The sequence below is a fragment of the Oenanthe melanoleuca genome, chromosome 4A, assembly GCF_029582105.1.
Source record: "Oenanthe melanoleuca isolate GR-GAL-2019-014 chromosome 4A, OMel1.0, whole genome shotgun sequence".
NCBI classification, from domain to species: domain Eukaryota; kingdom Metazoa; phylum Chordata; class Aves; order Passeriformes; family Muscicapidae; genus Oenanthe; species Oenanthe melanoleuca.
In genome coordinates, this window is record NC_079338.1 from 19,135,647 (window position 1) to 19,149,189 (window position 13,543).

The window sequence follows — 13,543 nt, forward strand, 5'->3', positions numbered from 1 at the left end:
AAGGCGCTAAAAAAAAAAGGGAAAAGAACTGCAGCGGCCGGGGGCGGCAGTGCGGGGCTGTGCCGGGGCGGTACCGGGGCTGTACCGGGCGGTACCGGGGCTGTGCCGGGCGGTACCGGGGCTGTGCCGGGCGGGCAGAGGCGGTGTCGGGGCTGTACCGGGCGGTACCGGGGCTGTACCGGGGCGGTACCGGGACGATGCGGAGTGGTACCGGGGCTGTACCGGGCGGGCAGAGGCGGTGTCGGGGCGGTACTGGAGCTGTGCCGGGGCGGTACCGGGACTGTACCGGGTGGTGCCGGGGCTGTACCGGGCGGTACCGGGGCTGTGCCGGGGCGGTACCGGGACTGTACCGGTCGGTACCGGAGCTGTGCCGGGGCGGTACCGGAGCTGTACCGGGGCGGTACCGGGGCTGTGCCGGGGCGGTACCGGGACTGTACCGGGCGGGCAGAGGCGGTGTCGGGGCGGTGCGGAGCGGACAGAGGTGGTACCGGAGCGGTGCCAGGCAGTACCGAGGCAGTACCGGGGCGGTGCTGTGCACTACCAGGGCGGTGCAGAGCGGTACCGGGGCTGTACCGGGGCTGTACCAGGGCTGTACCGAGGCGGTGCTGAGCGGTACCGGGGCGGTGCAGAGCGGTACCGGGGCTGTACCGGGGCGGTGCTATGCAGTACCGGGGCGGTGCTGAGCGGTACCGAGGCAGTACCGGGGCTGTACCGGGGCGGTGCTGTGCACTACCAGGGCGGTGCAGGGCTGTACCGGGGCTGTACCAGGGCTGTACCGAGGCGGTGCTGAGCGGTACCGGGGCTGTACCGGGGCGGTGCTGTGCAGTACCGGGGCGGTGCTGTGCGGTGCCGGGGCGGGCAGAGGCTGCAGCCCCGCCCGGCGGGCCCGGGGCTCGGAGCGGGCGCTGCCGGCGGGGAGCGCTGCCAGCGGCATGGCCCTGGCCCCGGCCCCGGCCCCGGGCGGGCCCCCGCCGGGCGGCACCTCGGCCGGGGACATGGAGCGCTATTACCGCCTGCTCCGCTCCGCCGCGCTGCTGGAAGCCGCCGCCGGTGAGTGCGGGCCGGGCTGGCGGGGGCCGGGCGGGCGGGGACGGCGGCTCCGGGGCACCCTGGGGACACGGCACAGCCCGCAGGTGTGCGCACAGGTGTGCCAATGTGCCCGCAGGTGTGCGCACAGGTGTGCCAATGTGCCCACCGGCGTGTCCGCAGGTGTGCCCGCAGGTGTGCCCATGTGCCCACAGGTGTGCGCACAGGTGTGCCCATGTGCCCGTGGTGTGCCCATGTCCTCACGGGTGTGCCCACCGGTGTGCCCGCAGGTGCCCCATCCCTCCCGGTGCCGGTGCCGGTGCCGGTGCCGGTGCCGGTGCCGGTGCCGGTGCCGGGCGCGTTGTGCGCTCTCGGGTCCCGCCGCCCGCGGGAGCCTCGGGAGGGTTCGAGCTGCTCTTCTGGTGTTTATTCAATGGACGCACGATGAGTGCGGAACGGCCCCGGGTTCTCAGGAGAAAAAACATCCCCCGTGCTGCTGACATCCCCGACGTGCCACCGGAACGCGGCTCCAGGTGCGGGGTGAGCCCGGGCGGCGCTGCCGGTGCCAGCAGCGTGTTCGCCGGTCCCCCTGCGCCGGTTCCCGTGGCCAGAATAAGGATCTCTTCCCTGGAAGTTTCTCTCAGCCTGCCGGCCGTGCTTCCCGAGCCCAGGTAGACATGGGGAAGCAGGAGATGTGTGAGGTGTGCATCTCTGTCGGACACCCCGTCATCCTGCTGTGTCCCTGAACACCTCTGAGTGCCGCGTGCTGCACTGGCTCTGGGTCTATGGCTGCACACCCCGAACGTGAGAGCCAGATGCAATCTGATCCCTTTTCTCGGCCGTAGCTGCCTCGAGATGTTTCCTTTGATGGGCACCGATCTGCTCAGAAGTTTGTGGAGCCCTCGCCTTTTCATTATTTTGCTGTTTTCCTGTGGGGAGTTACAGGTATTATTGCAGTGAGGTCTTTCCTAAACCAGAAGTGGCCCCTCGGTGACTCCAGCCTCCCTGGAGGATGCACACCTTGTCAGGAGCTGAAAGCAGCACAGGCATCACTGCTCACCTGTCTGCAGCTGGCAGAGTGTGTGGAGCTGCTGCTGGGCACAAAAAAGACACACTGACCCAAAAAACGCTTCCTAATCCCAGCTTTCTGACATCTTTGAAAGGCACAGCTGGGGCTGCAGGAAGAATTTGCCAGGGTCACAGGTGAGGACTCTGCCAACGTGTCACCTGTGTGTCTGTGCCTCCTGAGGGGGTGCCAGCTCCTCCTGTCCTGCCCCTGGTCATGCCCTGCAGCTGGCACGGGGAGGATGGATGCAGGCAGGGGTGCCGGGGCCAGCCAGCACAGGACGCTGCTGGGATGGATGTGCTGAAATGCTCCTTGTGCTGCTGTCAGCACAGACAGGCTGCAGGAGCTGGGACAGGGGCTGGGGACACAGATGGTGCACGTTTGCCATGGGCTGTGTCATGGGAACCAGGTGAAAGCAAGCACTGGGTTTCTGCTGAGCATGAGCCCTATCTCCTAACCAGCCGTTGGCAGATGACCTTTGTGTAATGGTCATACAGAACCAAAATATCCCCACAAAGGCACATTTGTGTGGTTAGAGCTGCAGGACCCAGACCCATGATTTGGCATCTACACAGGTTCTCAAAATAAAACATTGAGAAAGAGACAAAGTTGAGTAAGATCCTCCAAATCATGAGATTAAAAATAAATCAGAAGGTTTTTCTCCTTATTGCTGATTTCTGAGCATTCAGCCTGATCTGGGACCATGTTTTAACCATTTCCCTACATGCAGCAGAACTGGAAACTCGTTGGTTGTTTCTGGTAGAAGGTGATCTGCCCATATCTGAGATAAAAGCCTGTAAAAATCCCAAGCTTTTTATGGCCATTCTCATCTCTAAAATGGCTTGGGCTCCCTCAGAGCATGGCAGCAGCACAGCAGCTCCAGAAGCTCTGTGCTTGCATCAGCCCAGACCTCAGGGTGGCCCACAGAGCAGTAGTAGTCTGGGAGCAGTCAGTAGTATGTGGGATGTGCTTCCTCTCCCTGCATCACACTTGCTACAACCACTTTAATCAGCTTATCATTCATGCACCAGGACAAAAGTGAAGTGACAGCAGGGCTGTGTGGGAGGGAACAACTGAAGTGTAAAACATGGCGAGGGGAAGAAAGAGTTTTCCAAAGCACTCACTTCACCCCTGACCTGGGGGATGCTTGGAGAGCCAGAGCTTCCCATGTGTGTGGAGATGGATCTGGGCTGGGACACTGCCCAGTGTGGGGCCTTTTGTCACTGCTGGTTCTGGCAGGTGGGGCTGGCAGGAGATCCTGGAGCGCAGAGCAGCCGTGCCCTGGGTGCAGTGCCACGTGTGGGGACAGTGCTGAGCATGGGGACAGTGCTGGTGTAGGGACAGTGCTGGTCTGGGACAGTGCTGAGCATGGGGACAGTGCTGGTGTAGGGACAGTGCTGAGCATGGGACAGTGCTGAGCATGGGGACAGTGCTGGTGTAGGGACAGTGCTGAGCATGGGGACAGTGCTGAGAATGGGGACAGTGCTGAGCATGGGGACAGTGCTGAGCATGGGGACAGTGCTGAGCATGGGACAGTGCTGAGCACAGGACAGTGCTGAGCATGGGACAGTGCTGGTGTAGGGACAGTGCTGGTCTGGGGACAGTGCTGAGCATGGGACAGTGCTGGTGTAGGGACAGTGCTGGTCTGGGGACAGTGCTGAGCATGGGACAGTGCTGGGCATGGGGACAGTGCTGGGCATGGGGACAGTGCTGAGCATGGGGACAGTGCTGGTGTAGGGACAGTGCTGAGCATGGGGACAGTGCTGAGCGTGGGGACAGTGCTGAGCATGGGGACAGTGCTGAGCGTGGGGACAGTGCTGAGCGTGGGGACAGTGCTGGGCATGGGGACAGTGCTGAGCATGGGGACAGTGCTGGGCATGGGGACAGTGCTGAGCACAGGACAGTGCTGAGCGTGGGGACAGTGCTGAGCATGGGACAGTGCTGAGCATGGGGACAGTGCTGGTCTAGGGACAGTGCTGAGCGTGAGGACAGTGCTGAGCATGGGGACAGTGCTGAGCGTGGGGACAGTGCTGGTGTAGGGACAGTGCTGAGCATGGGGACAGTGCTGGACATGGGGACAGTGCTGGTCTGGGACAGTGCTGAGCACAGGACAGTGCTGAGCATGGGGACAGTGCTGGGCGTGGGGACAGTGCTGAGCATGGGGACAGTGCTGAGCATGGGGACAGTGCTGGGCATGGGGACAGTGCTGAGCATGGGGACAGTGCTGGGCGTGGGGACAGTGCTGAGCATGGGGACAGTGCTGGGCATGGGGACAGTGCTGAGCGTGGGGACAGTGCTGCTGTGGGGACAGTGCTGAGCATGGGGACAGTGCTGCTGTGGGGACAGTGCTGAGCATGGGGACAGTGCTGGTCTGGGACAGTGCTGGTCTGGGACAGTGCTGAGCACAGGACAGTGCTGAGCGTGGGGACAGTGCTGAGCATGGGACAGTGCTGAGCATGGGGACAGTGCTGGTGTAGGGACAGTGCTGAGCATGGGGACAGTGCTGGTGTAGGGACAGTGCTGAGCATGGGACAGTGCTGGTCTGGGGACAGTGCTGCTGTGGGGACAGTGCTGAGCATGGGGACAGTGCTGAGCACAGGACAGTGCTGGTCTGGGACGGTGCTGAGCATGGGGACAGTGCTGCTGTGGGGACAGTGCTGCTGTGGGGACAGTGCTGAGCACAGGGCAGGTCCTGCTCACCCTGCTCTGCCACCACAGCCTGGCCCAGCTGTGCTGCCAGCTTCCCTGGCCAAGGGAAATGCAAGGGCACTGGAACACCAGTGGGCAGGGGAGCTGAGAGTGAGGAGTGCTGCTGGAAGGGACTGGCTGGGGCTGCCCTGCTTTCTGAGCCCCTTTTTCCTCCCTGGCTGGGCTTGGCTTTGGAGCAGAGATGGGCCAGGATGTCCTGGGGCAGGGCTGTTCCCTGGGCCCAGCACACTGCACAGTTATCCTGCTGCCCTGGGCTGTTTGTGCAGGGCTGGGAGGTGAGGAGCCAGCAATGCCCTCCCATCCCACTGCCCACTGCACAGGCCTGCTGCAGAGCTGGGTTTGGAAATGGGCTTTGCTCAGTGGGGGAATGCCAGGATTGGCCATTTCCACTTTCAATTCTGGAAAAAATGTGTTTATTTTCCCTTGCTTTACAGTAGAGTTTCCAGGTGATGCCATTGGGAGAACCTGGCTGCATTTCCAGTTTAGTTTCCTGGCTACATTAACTGTGAAAGAAGTTGTTCCAGTGTCCTCAGTGAACTCCATTCCAGGTTTCCTAGGCAGATAGTGGGGCCCCAGGATTTGCTGCTGAAATATCTCCCAGGAGTTCCTTTGTGCTGGAATTTCTCTGTGAAAAATCAGTATTTGCATGGTACTGAATGATGATGGGAAAGCTGCTGATGTCTGTGTGTTTTTATTGGGTTTTGGAAGTGTTTTGTACTGAATGGGCTCTGTCTGGTGTAGGGGCTGATGGTTTGGGCTGGGATGATGTTACTGGTGGCAGATGTTAAATGTTGCTTTCCTGCACAGCTGGCAGTGTGCCCTGGTGCTGCTGTGCAAACACCTGTACTGCTCTCTATGGTGAGGGGAGAGCGACTGAAACTGGAAAAAGGAAAAAACTAAAAGTACATTGAAGCTCCTATATGTTAGAAATGCAAGAAACTAGATTTTCTCAACTCCCACACTGTGGTTGAATCCAGAAGAGTGGGTGTTGAGAATCTTTTATTACATTTCTTGCCATGGAGGTGAATTCATGTATGGTGGAGCAGGATTTTATCTTTCCCAATTTTTGCTTAGTTTGGTGTGATATGAGAATAGAGTTTTTCCCATTGGACATGAAAACATCCCAGCATAACAGGAGGTAACAACTGAGCCTTGCTGCTTAATTTGCTTTTGCTTCACCTTTTTTTAGCAAAGCTTCCACAGTTTCTCAGCTGCTAAATATAAATTGGGAGAGATTCCCCCCTCCCCCAGCCCCCAAACTCCATAGTCTCCATCACAGAGGATCTTTTAATCTCCCCTGAGTCATCTCCTCCTCAGCCACGGCTCCTGCAGACCCTGCTGCTCGCCCCACTCCCAGAACTGTGCTGTGGGATGACATTTCCTTCCCTGTGGGATCTTTGCCTGGCTGCAGGAATGGTTCAGGATCCTGCTCAGCAGGAGTGAGGCTGTGCTTGTGTCAGTGAGTGGCTGCAGCTGGGCTGTGCCTCCCCTGGGTGCTCCTGCTGGCTCACAGCTGGGCTTTCCCCACTCAGCTGCTGCAGGGATGTTCCAGCCTGGCAGATTGGTGTTCCTGCCTGGCAGATTGGTGTTCCAGCCTGGCACATGGCACAGGGATGTTCCAGCCTGGCAGATTGGTGTTCCAGCCTGGCACAGGGATGTTCCAGCCTGGCAGATTGGTGTTCCTGCCTGGCACAGGGATGTTCCAGCCTGGTAGATTGGTGTTCCTGCCTGGCACATGGCACAGGGATGTTCCAGCCTGGCAGATTGGTGTTCCAGCCTGGCACATGGCACAGGGATGCTCCAGCCTGGCAGATTGGTGTTCCAGCCTGCACAGGGATGTTCCAGCCTGGCACAGGGATGTTCCAGCCTGGCACATGGCACAGGGATGCTCCAGCCTGGCAGATTGGTGTTCCAGCCTGCACAGGGATGTTCCAGCCTGGTAGATTGGTGTTCCTGCCTGGCACACGGCACAGGGATGTTCCTGCCTGGCACAGGGATGTTCCAGCCTGGCACAGGGATGTTCCAGCCTGGCACAGGGATGTTCCTGCCTGGCACAGGGATGTTTCTGCCCCAGGGCTTGCAGCTGGGCTGTGTAGTCAGACCCAGGTGTCTCTGTGCACACCTGGGTGTGCTGGTCCCACCCCTCTAAGCACAGGGGTCAGCTCCTGCTGGAAGGTGGGGATCCTGATCATGGTCCTGATCCTGGTCCTGGTCCTGATCCTGGTCCTGATCCTGGTCCTGATCCTGGTCCTGATCCTGATCCTGATCCTGGTCCTGGTTCTGATCCTGGTCCTGATCCTGGTCCTGGTTCTGATCCTGATCCTGATTCTGATCCTGGTCCTGGTCCTGATCCTGGTCCTGTGAGGACATTCCTCCTTGGGCCAGCCCTGCTGCCAGGGTAACAATCCTGTAGGAGAGCCCCCAGGGCTGTGTGTCCTGCAGGGGGTGGTGCTGGCACTGGGGTTCATTCCACAGATCCCCAGGTACAGCCCTGAGCAGCACCCTGGGCTGTGCCAGCCAGGGCTGTGCCAGGACAGACCCTGCAGGGCTCTGCTGAGCCACACTGCCTTTCCCCATGGGACAGGGAGCTCTGACATCCCCCTTGGTCTTTTCCTGCAGCCTCCAAAATTCTGTGCCAGGGCAGCAATCTCCCCCTGCAGAGGAGTCTCTGAGTGTAATAGCTGCAGTGGTTTTTATGGATGCCCATTTAGAACCTGTCTGAAATGACTCTGCTGCTGTGACCATTGAGCACCCAGGTGCTGCTGGATTTAGTCAGACCCAGAAGCTGAGCCAGCTGTGGGACAGCAGGCTGTGAAGGGCTCTGGGGTGCTGTGCCATGGGGACTCCAGGCTTGGTTTTGGAACAGCTGATGAGCACAAAGCCTCTTTTTGGCTTGGAAAGAAATGAGTGGACTTTCCTGAAGCCTTGGCTTCCTGCACCCTGTGCCAGGAGAGATGCTGTGCTGTTCTGAGCACTGGGCAGGACCTGGGGCATTTCTGTGCTGTTCCAAGGGTGTCCTTTACATGAAAAACCCCAGTTTGCTACAGAACATCAGCCCTTGAGAGGCTGATCTCTTGGGTGCCTCACTGCCTTTCACTGCTGTCTCCAGAATTAGTATTTGAGGCCCAAGGTCGTGCTGCTGCTGAGGGTTTAGTGCAGCATCCAGCTGATGTGCCCCAGGCACAGCCACGCTCTGGGTTTGGTGCCAGCACTTGGATTCCCTGACATTTGCCCAGGAGGGTGAGTGGCCAGCACAGGGTGAGTGCCAGGGGAGCTGGCTGGGAGCAGCTCTGCTCACTCCACAGTCAGGCCCTTGTTGTGCCCTGACCTTGCCCAAGGGCAGCATCCTGCTCATCCTGCTCTGGGCTTTTCCTGCTCCCAGAGGATGGGCACAACCTCTCACTGAGAAAATGCCTTGTGGAACTCTTAAATTAAGAGATTTTTTTTTTTTTTGATTATGTAAATTTTAACTGTCTTTCTGCTGCCGTTTGCTGGTCAGTTACCTGGTGTGTCCCTCTCGAGCCAGTGCAGATCCCAATCAGGAATCTCATTTTCTGCCAGCCTGGAGCTGTGGTTGCTGTTGCACTTGTTGCACTTGAGCCTCTGGAGTGTCACAGCACACGAGACTGAGCCTGGCTTGGCTGCTGCTGCATTTTGGGGAGAGCAGGGTGAGCTCTGGGGACAGGATTCACCCAGCCCATGGGCACAGAGCAGCCCCACACTGAGGTGTGGCAGATGGGTGTGCACAGCCTGGGCTTTTGTCTCATATTGTCAATGACACACACTTGATATCATCTAGTTCATGTGCTGGAGCTCATTCAGTTATTAAATGGGAATTTTAGTATGAAACTATTGACCTAGGGAAAAAAACCCCAACAAATAGAGAAGAAATCTCTGGCTGGTGTTGTCCTCATGTTGGGTGAAACAGTTGAATGAAAGACAAATATTTGAAATATCTTTGCAAGACAAACTTCTTCCTCACCAAGGCCAGTTCCAGGGCCTGTTGAAATCAAGAATGTTTCTGTAGATGCCAGTGGGACTGAGGCTCAGCAAGCAGAAATCACAATTTTACCTGTGGGAGGGAAAACCAGCAGGGTGTGCATAGAAGGGCAGAGAGCAGCCTGTGGGGCTGGGGGAGGCTGACAAATCTTTACACAAAGTGGAAGTGACCAGAAAGCTTTTGAGAAAAGGAAATAGAATAAGTATTGATTGTGCTGGAGTGTGCTGAAGTGTGCAGCCTGTCTGATTTCCAACAGCCAGGAGATTATTCCCTAACCAACCCTGTGAGATAATCAGTGTTTAAAATTTGATTATCAGAAAGCACAAGGACCTTAATCTGTATGGATGTGCTTCAAAATATTTATTTGCAGGAACAAGGATGTTTAATTTTTAGCTGTCATTCCATTTATGGATAATCCAGAAAAATGTTTACCAGCTTTAAGCTGCTCTTGTGTTTATTCAGCCTGGTCTTTGTTTCCTCCTCCCAGGGAAAGGTGAAGTTGTGTGTTCTGATGTGCTTCATTGCCACTGAAATGCTCATGGTGCTAAATGTGGTATTGAAACAGCCTCTCCCATTATTAAATTAGGAAGAAATCTAATAACTGAACATAAGAGCAGCCTCTCCAATGTCTGTGGCCACATGCCAGGTGAAAACATGATTTCAGAAGCTTATTTGTTCCAAATTAAAGACTGTAACAGTCTGAAAGCTCAGCCTGTTCCCAGTGCAGCAGCCTTGGATGCTGCAGCTCCCAGCAGAAACCTCAGCCCATTGTGTTGCCAGGGCTGGGGAGACACTGTAAATCAGGGAGGGGGATTAACTCCTGAATATACAAATTTACAGGGGATGTGCCCTCTGGGGGGAGGGCACTCAGCTAAGGGGCACTTGGGGCATTTAGTGGAATATTTCTGTTGCTGACCTGTGGCTTTCACCCTGCTAGAACACTAGAAATAACATCTCTAAGATCCATTTATCCTTTATTACAGAATTTCGTCCCTGGTTTGGGGGAGCTGTGCTTGGTTCAAGTTCCACCTTTGGATGAGCACATGGATAAATAAATGTGTTTGCATTTGTGCTTTATTTTGACTCTGCTTTCCCCTTGCTGCAGAAACTGCAATACCCATGTGTGCAAAGGACATCAGTGAAGATCTGATGAAGGAGTTTGCTTTTCTGTCTGGTGAGCATCTCCAGGATCCCTCTGTGCCTGTGCTAATTAAATACTGCAGTGTGTCAGTGACACTCCATGGGCTGCTGCCCTCAGGTAGAGTCCAGTGCCCCAGAAATGCTGTTAATAAAACATGGGGCAGTTGGAAAGGCAGATCAGCTTTCTGTCTGTGCCACACTAAAACATTCTCACCTGCTCTTGCATGAGCAGCCCTTTGCTGTGAGATGTGTCCTGGGGCTGCCAGACCTGTGTTTGCCTGCCCTTGTGTTTCTGATTTCTTTTGTGCAAGGCACACCCAGGAAACGAAGGAAATGCCTGGTTTGTTGGGAGCTGTGCCTGGGCTCAGAGGCAGATCTGGCTTTGTTTTCTGCTCTGGTGGTGGGAGAGCCCCTCTGCAGTGACAGTGGCCTGGCTGCTGCCCCTGCTCTGCTGCTGGCCCTCCTGTGGCCAGGGAAGCATCCCTGTCTGTTTTCCAGGGGGAAGAGGGAAGGACAAGGCTTGGATAATCACCCTCCCTGACAATGCTGGCTTCAACGAGGTGCCTGAGGAGAAGGTGTCCAAAGTGCTGACCTACCTGACCTCAGTCCCAAGGTATGGGGCTCCCTCTTGGCTGGGCACAGTGGGGGTCCTGCTGGGGTCTCCAGGACATCCCTGAGTGGTGAGGGGCTCCTGCAGCTCTCAGGGGGATGCAGGTGTCCAGGTGAGGGGTTTGTGTGCCAGCAACTGCAGAGGAAGGGGTGGGCATCACCCCTGGGACCTGCCAGCTGGAATGTGCCTCACGTTTAGTTGATTAAGTTTCTAATTAACAACAAGCTTTCCTCAAGCTTTGGTATGTGTCACCTCTGAAATATGCCATGCCACTGCAAAGTAATGCTGTGAGGTGTACAAATAGAGAGTCATTACTGTGGAGAGGGAGAAATGAGGCAGAGGAGGAGACTAATGAGAGGAACAAAGTGTTTGGGGTCCCCTGGCAGCAGCTGCCATTGCCTGTGTGCCAGGGTCCAGCTGTGACATCTGCCTGTGCCCCACACAGATTAATGCCCTCCTATTGCTTGCTGCTCAGCCTGGTGACTCAGTTCCCTGGAATACTTTATTTTCTTGAATAATGCCTGTTTTGGCAAATTTTTTCCTGCAGGGAGAGCAGGCTGGCAGCAGCTGATGGGAGCTTTCCATTAGCAGCTGCTTTGGGAGGAGTGTGCAGTGTTTAGGCACATCTGTAACAAAAAAAAAAAAAAAACAAACAAACAAATAACCAAACCAAACAAAAAAATTTAAAAAAAAAAAAAAAAAAAAAAAAAAAAGGAGCCTCTGGTTCCTCTTTTTGGGGGACTCTGAGGTTTCAAGGGCTCCTGGCCCAGCAGGAACAGGACCCTGCCAGGGGCTGCCCACAGGGGTTTCTCCTTCATCCTGTGCAGTCTGTGCATCTGCACTTCCCAGCTCTGGCTGCTTTCTCCAGCTGCCTGTTCCACCTGCCTGTAAACACCCTGGCATTAGCATGATGAGCAGTCCTGCTGTCCCTGTAATGGGTCAAGCCCAGTCAGGAGACTAATGAGAGCTGCTGGTGATTCAAACATGTTCAGCATGTTTTCAGTAAAGCCACTTTAATCATCCTGCTGTGCTCCTCCTGCCACCATCACAGCCTGCCCCAGTGTCTGATCACCCTGAAATCGTGCTCCCTAAAACTGTGGAGCTGAAGGGCTCAGGTGGCCAGGCAGAGCATCCCCTGGTGAGGGTGGCAGGTGTGTGTCAGCTCTGTGCACATCCCTCAGCAGCATCACAGCTTTAGAGCTCAGACTCTCACAGAGTCCCTAAAAGAGCTCGATTCCTGCCTGCCAGAGGTGTTTGATTTCCCCAAATATCAGGTTAGGTGTGGGTGCACCAGCTCCTCCTGACCCGTGGGTGTGCAGCCACACACCCTGTGCCCTTCCTGCCAAAGAACTGCAGTGTGCTGCCCACACCAGCTGGGAAAACCTCATGGGGTCAGCTTTGTAGAGTTTGGGGAAGCTGAATGGTCTGTGGTGTGCTGGGAAGGTGAATTTCATGAGGCATTTTTCTCCTGGAAATGATTGTTGGATGGAGGAGATGGATGCTGAGTCCTCCAGGGGAGGGCATTAACAGCAGGGCCAGGAGGAGGGTGAGCCCTGCAGGCAGCTCAGTTTTTGGGGCTCCTGGGAGCTGTGCTGCAGGCAGGAGGCAGCTGCACAAAGTGCCTGTGTGGGTGAGCTGGAAGGGAAAATAAGCAGTAGGTGCCCACTTTCCATTCCATGCACATCCAGCTCAAAGTGCTGCCCTGGCTGCTGCAGGGCTGTGCTTGGAGCAGGGGCCCAGGGAAGTGTGAGACATCCTGGGATTTCACAAAAGAGGCTGAGGAGTGATAAAGCAGCATTTTAATCAGGCTTGGATTGAGGACTGTGCACAAAATACAAATCTTTGCTCTAGCCTGACAGAATTTGTCTCTTGCAAGTTAAGCCAGAATTCCAGTAGAAGCTTAAAGAAAAAAGTAAAAATCAGTTGAAATCTGTTATGATATCTGTAAAGTTATTATTACAAAAATTATTACTGACTTAATTATTATTAAAGTAAAATTTGAAAACTAAAAAAAACCCCTCTGTGGGATTTTCCCTAGATATGTCATTGATTCCCCAAGCTGGCAGTGTTTAGGGGCATTGGGACAAAGTCCTTAACAAGATCTTCTCACTTTTGGTCAGTCTGCAATTGTCAGTTGGATTAGATGATCACTGTGGTTCTCTTCCTACTGAAATATCATATTCTATATTCTATATTCTATATTCTATATTCTATATTCTATTCTATTCTATTCTATTCTATTCTATTCTATTCTATTCTATTCTATTCTATTCTATTCTATTCTATTCCATTCCATTCCATTCCTATTCCATTCCTCCTATTCCATTCCATTCCATTCCATTCCATTCCATTCCATTCCATTCCTATTCCTATTCCTATTCCTATTCCTATTCCTATTCCTATTCCTATGTCTATTCCTATTTCTATTCTGTGACTCTCCAGCTCTTTGGTGTTTAGACAAGCTTTGCCTGTTTTGTTTAGGCTGGGAGGGGAGGTGCAGAGGGTTTAGAGCTGTGACTGATAGCACAGAGGAGTGGCTCAGTGCAGGGTGCTGGGGCTATAAATACTCTGAATTTCAATACTGGGCAGGTCGTGATGGTGAGCTCTGATCCCACCAGCAGCAAGGAGTCTCTCAGTCCTGTGCTGAATCTCACAACTGCAGGCTCCAGGATCCAATTTCAGGTCCTGCAAAACATCCCAGGTCTTTATTTTTAGTCTGGTATCCTGCAACACATACAAAGTTAAGGATGAGGGCAAAAGGAAAGGGGGCAAGAAACACCCAGAGAGAAATAATCCTTGCTCTGGTTATTTGTCTCCATCCTTCTGCTGCTGGATGCAAACCAACAGCCCTCAGAGCCTTGGTAGGAAGCATTGATTTATTTTTATTGTCAGTCTAAAAGGTACATCAGGGGCCTGGAAATCTGATAAACCTGCAAGGCCTGGGCTGCAAATAGCCCCAGACTTTCTCCACTGGCCCTGGAATAAATGGCAA

The 13,543-nt window shown here is 54.8% G+C and overlaps 1 protein-coding gene across 3 annotated transcripts in view; it reads left to right on the top strand.

Annotated features, from left to right (window-relative positions):
* The first annotated feature begins 880 nt into the window (after positions 1-880).
* The window catches only part of MCF2 (MCF.2 cell line derived transforming sequence), a 49,887-nt gene continuing 37,224 nt past the window's right edge, over positions 881-13,543 (top strand). For all 3 annotated transcript variants that reach the window (XM_056491090.1, XM_056491091.1, XM_056491092.1), the window contains exons 1-3: positions 881-1,050; positions 9,907-9,975; positions 10,440-10,554. In XM_056491090.1, the coding sequence (XP_056347065.1) occupies positions 933-1,050; positions 9,907-9,975; positions 10,440-10,554 (302 nt within the window). In that variant the 5' untranslated portion in view covers positions 881-932. The remainder of the gene's footprint in view (positions 1,051-9,906; positions 9,976-10,439; positions 10,555-13,543) is intronic.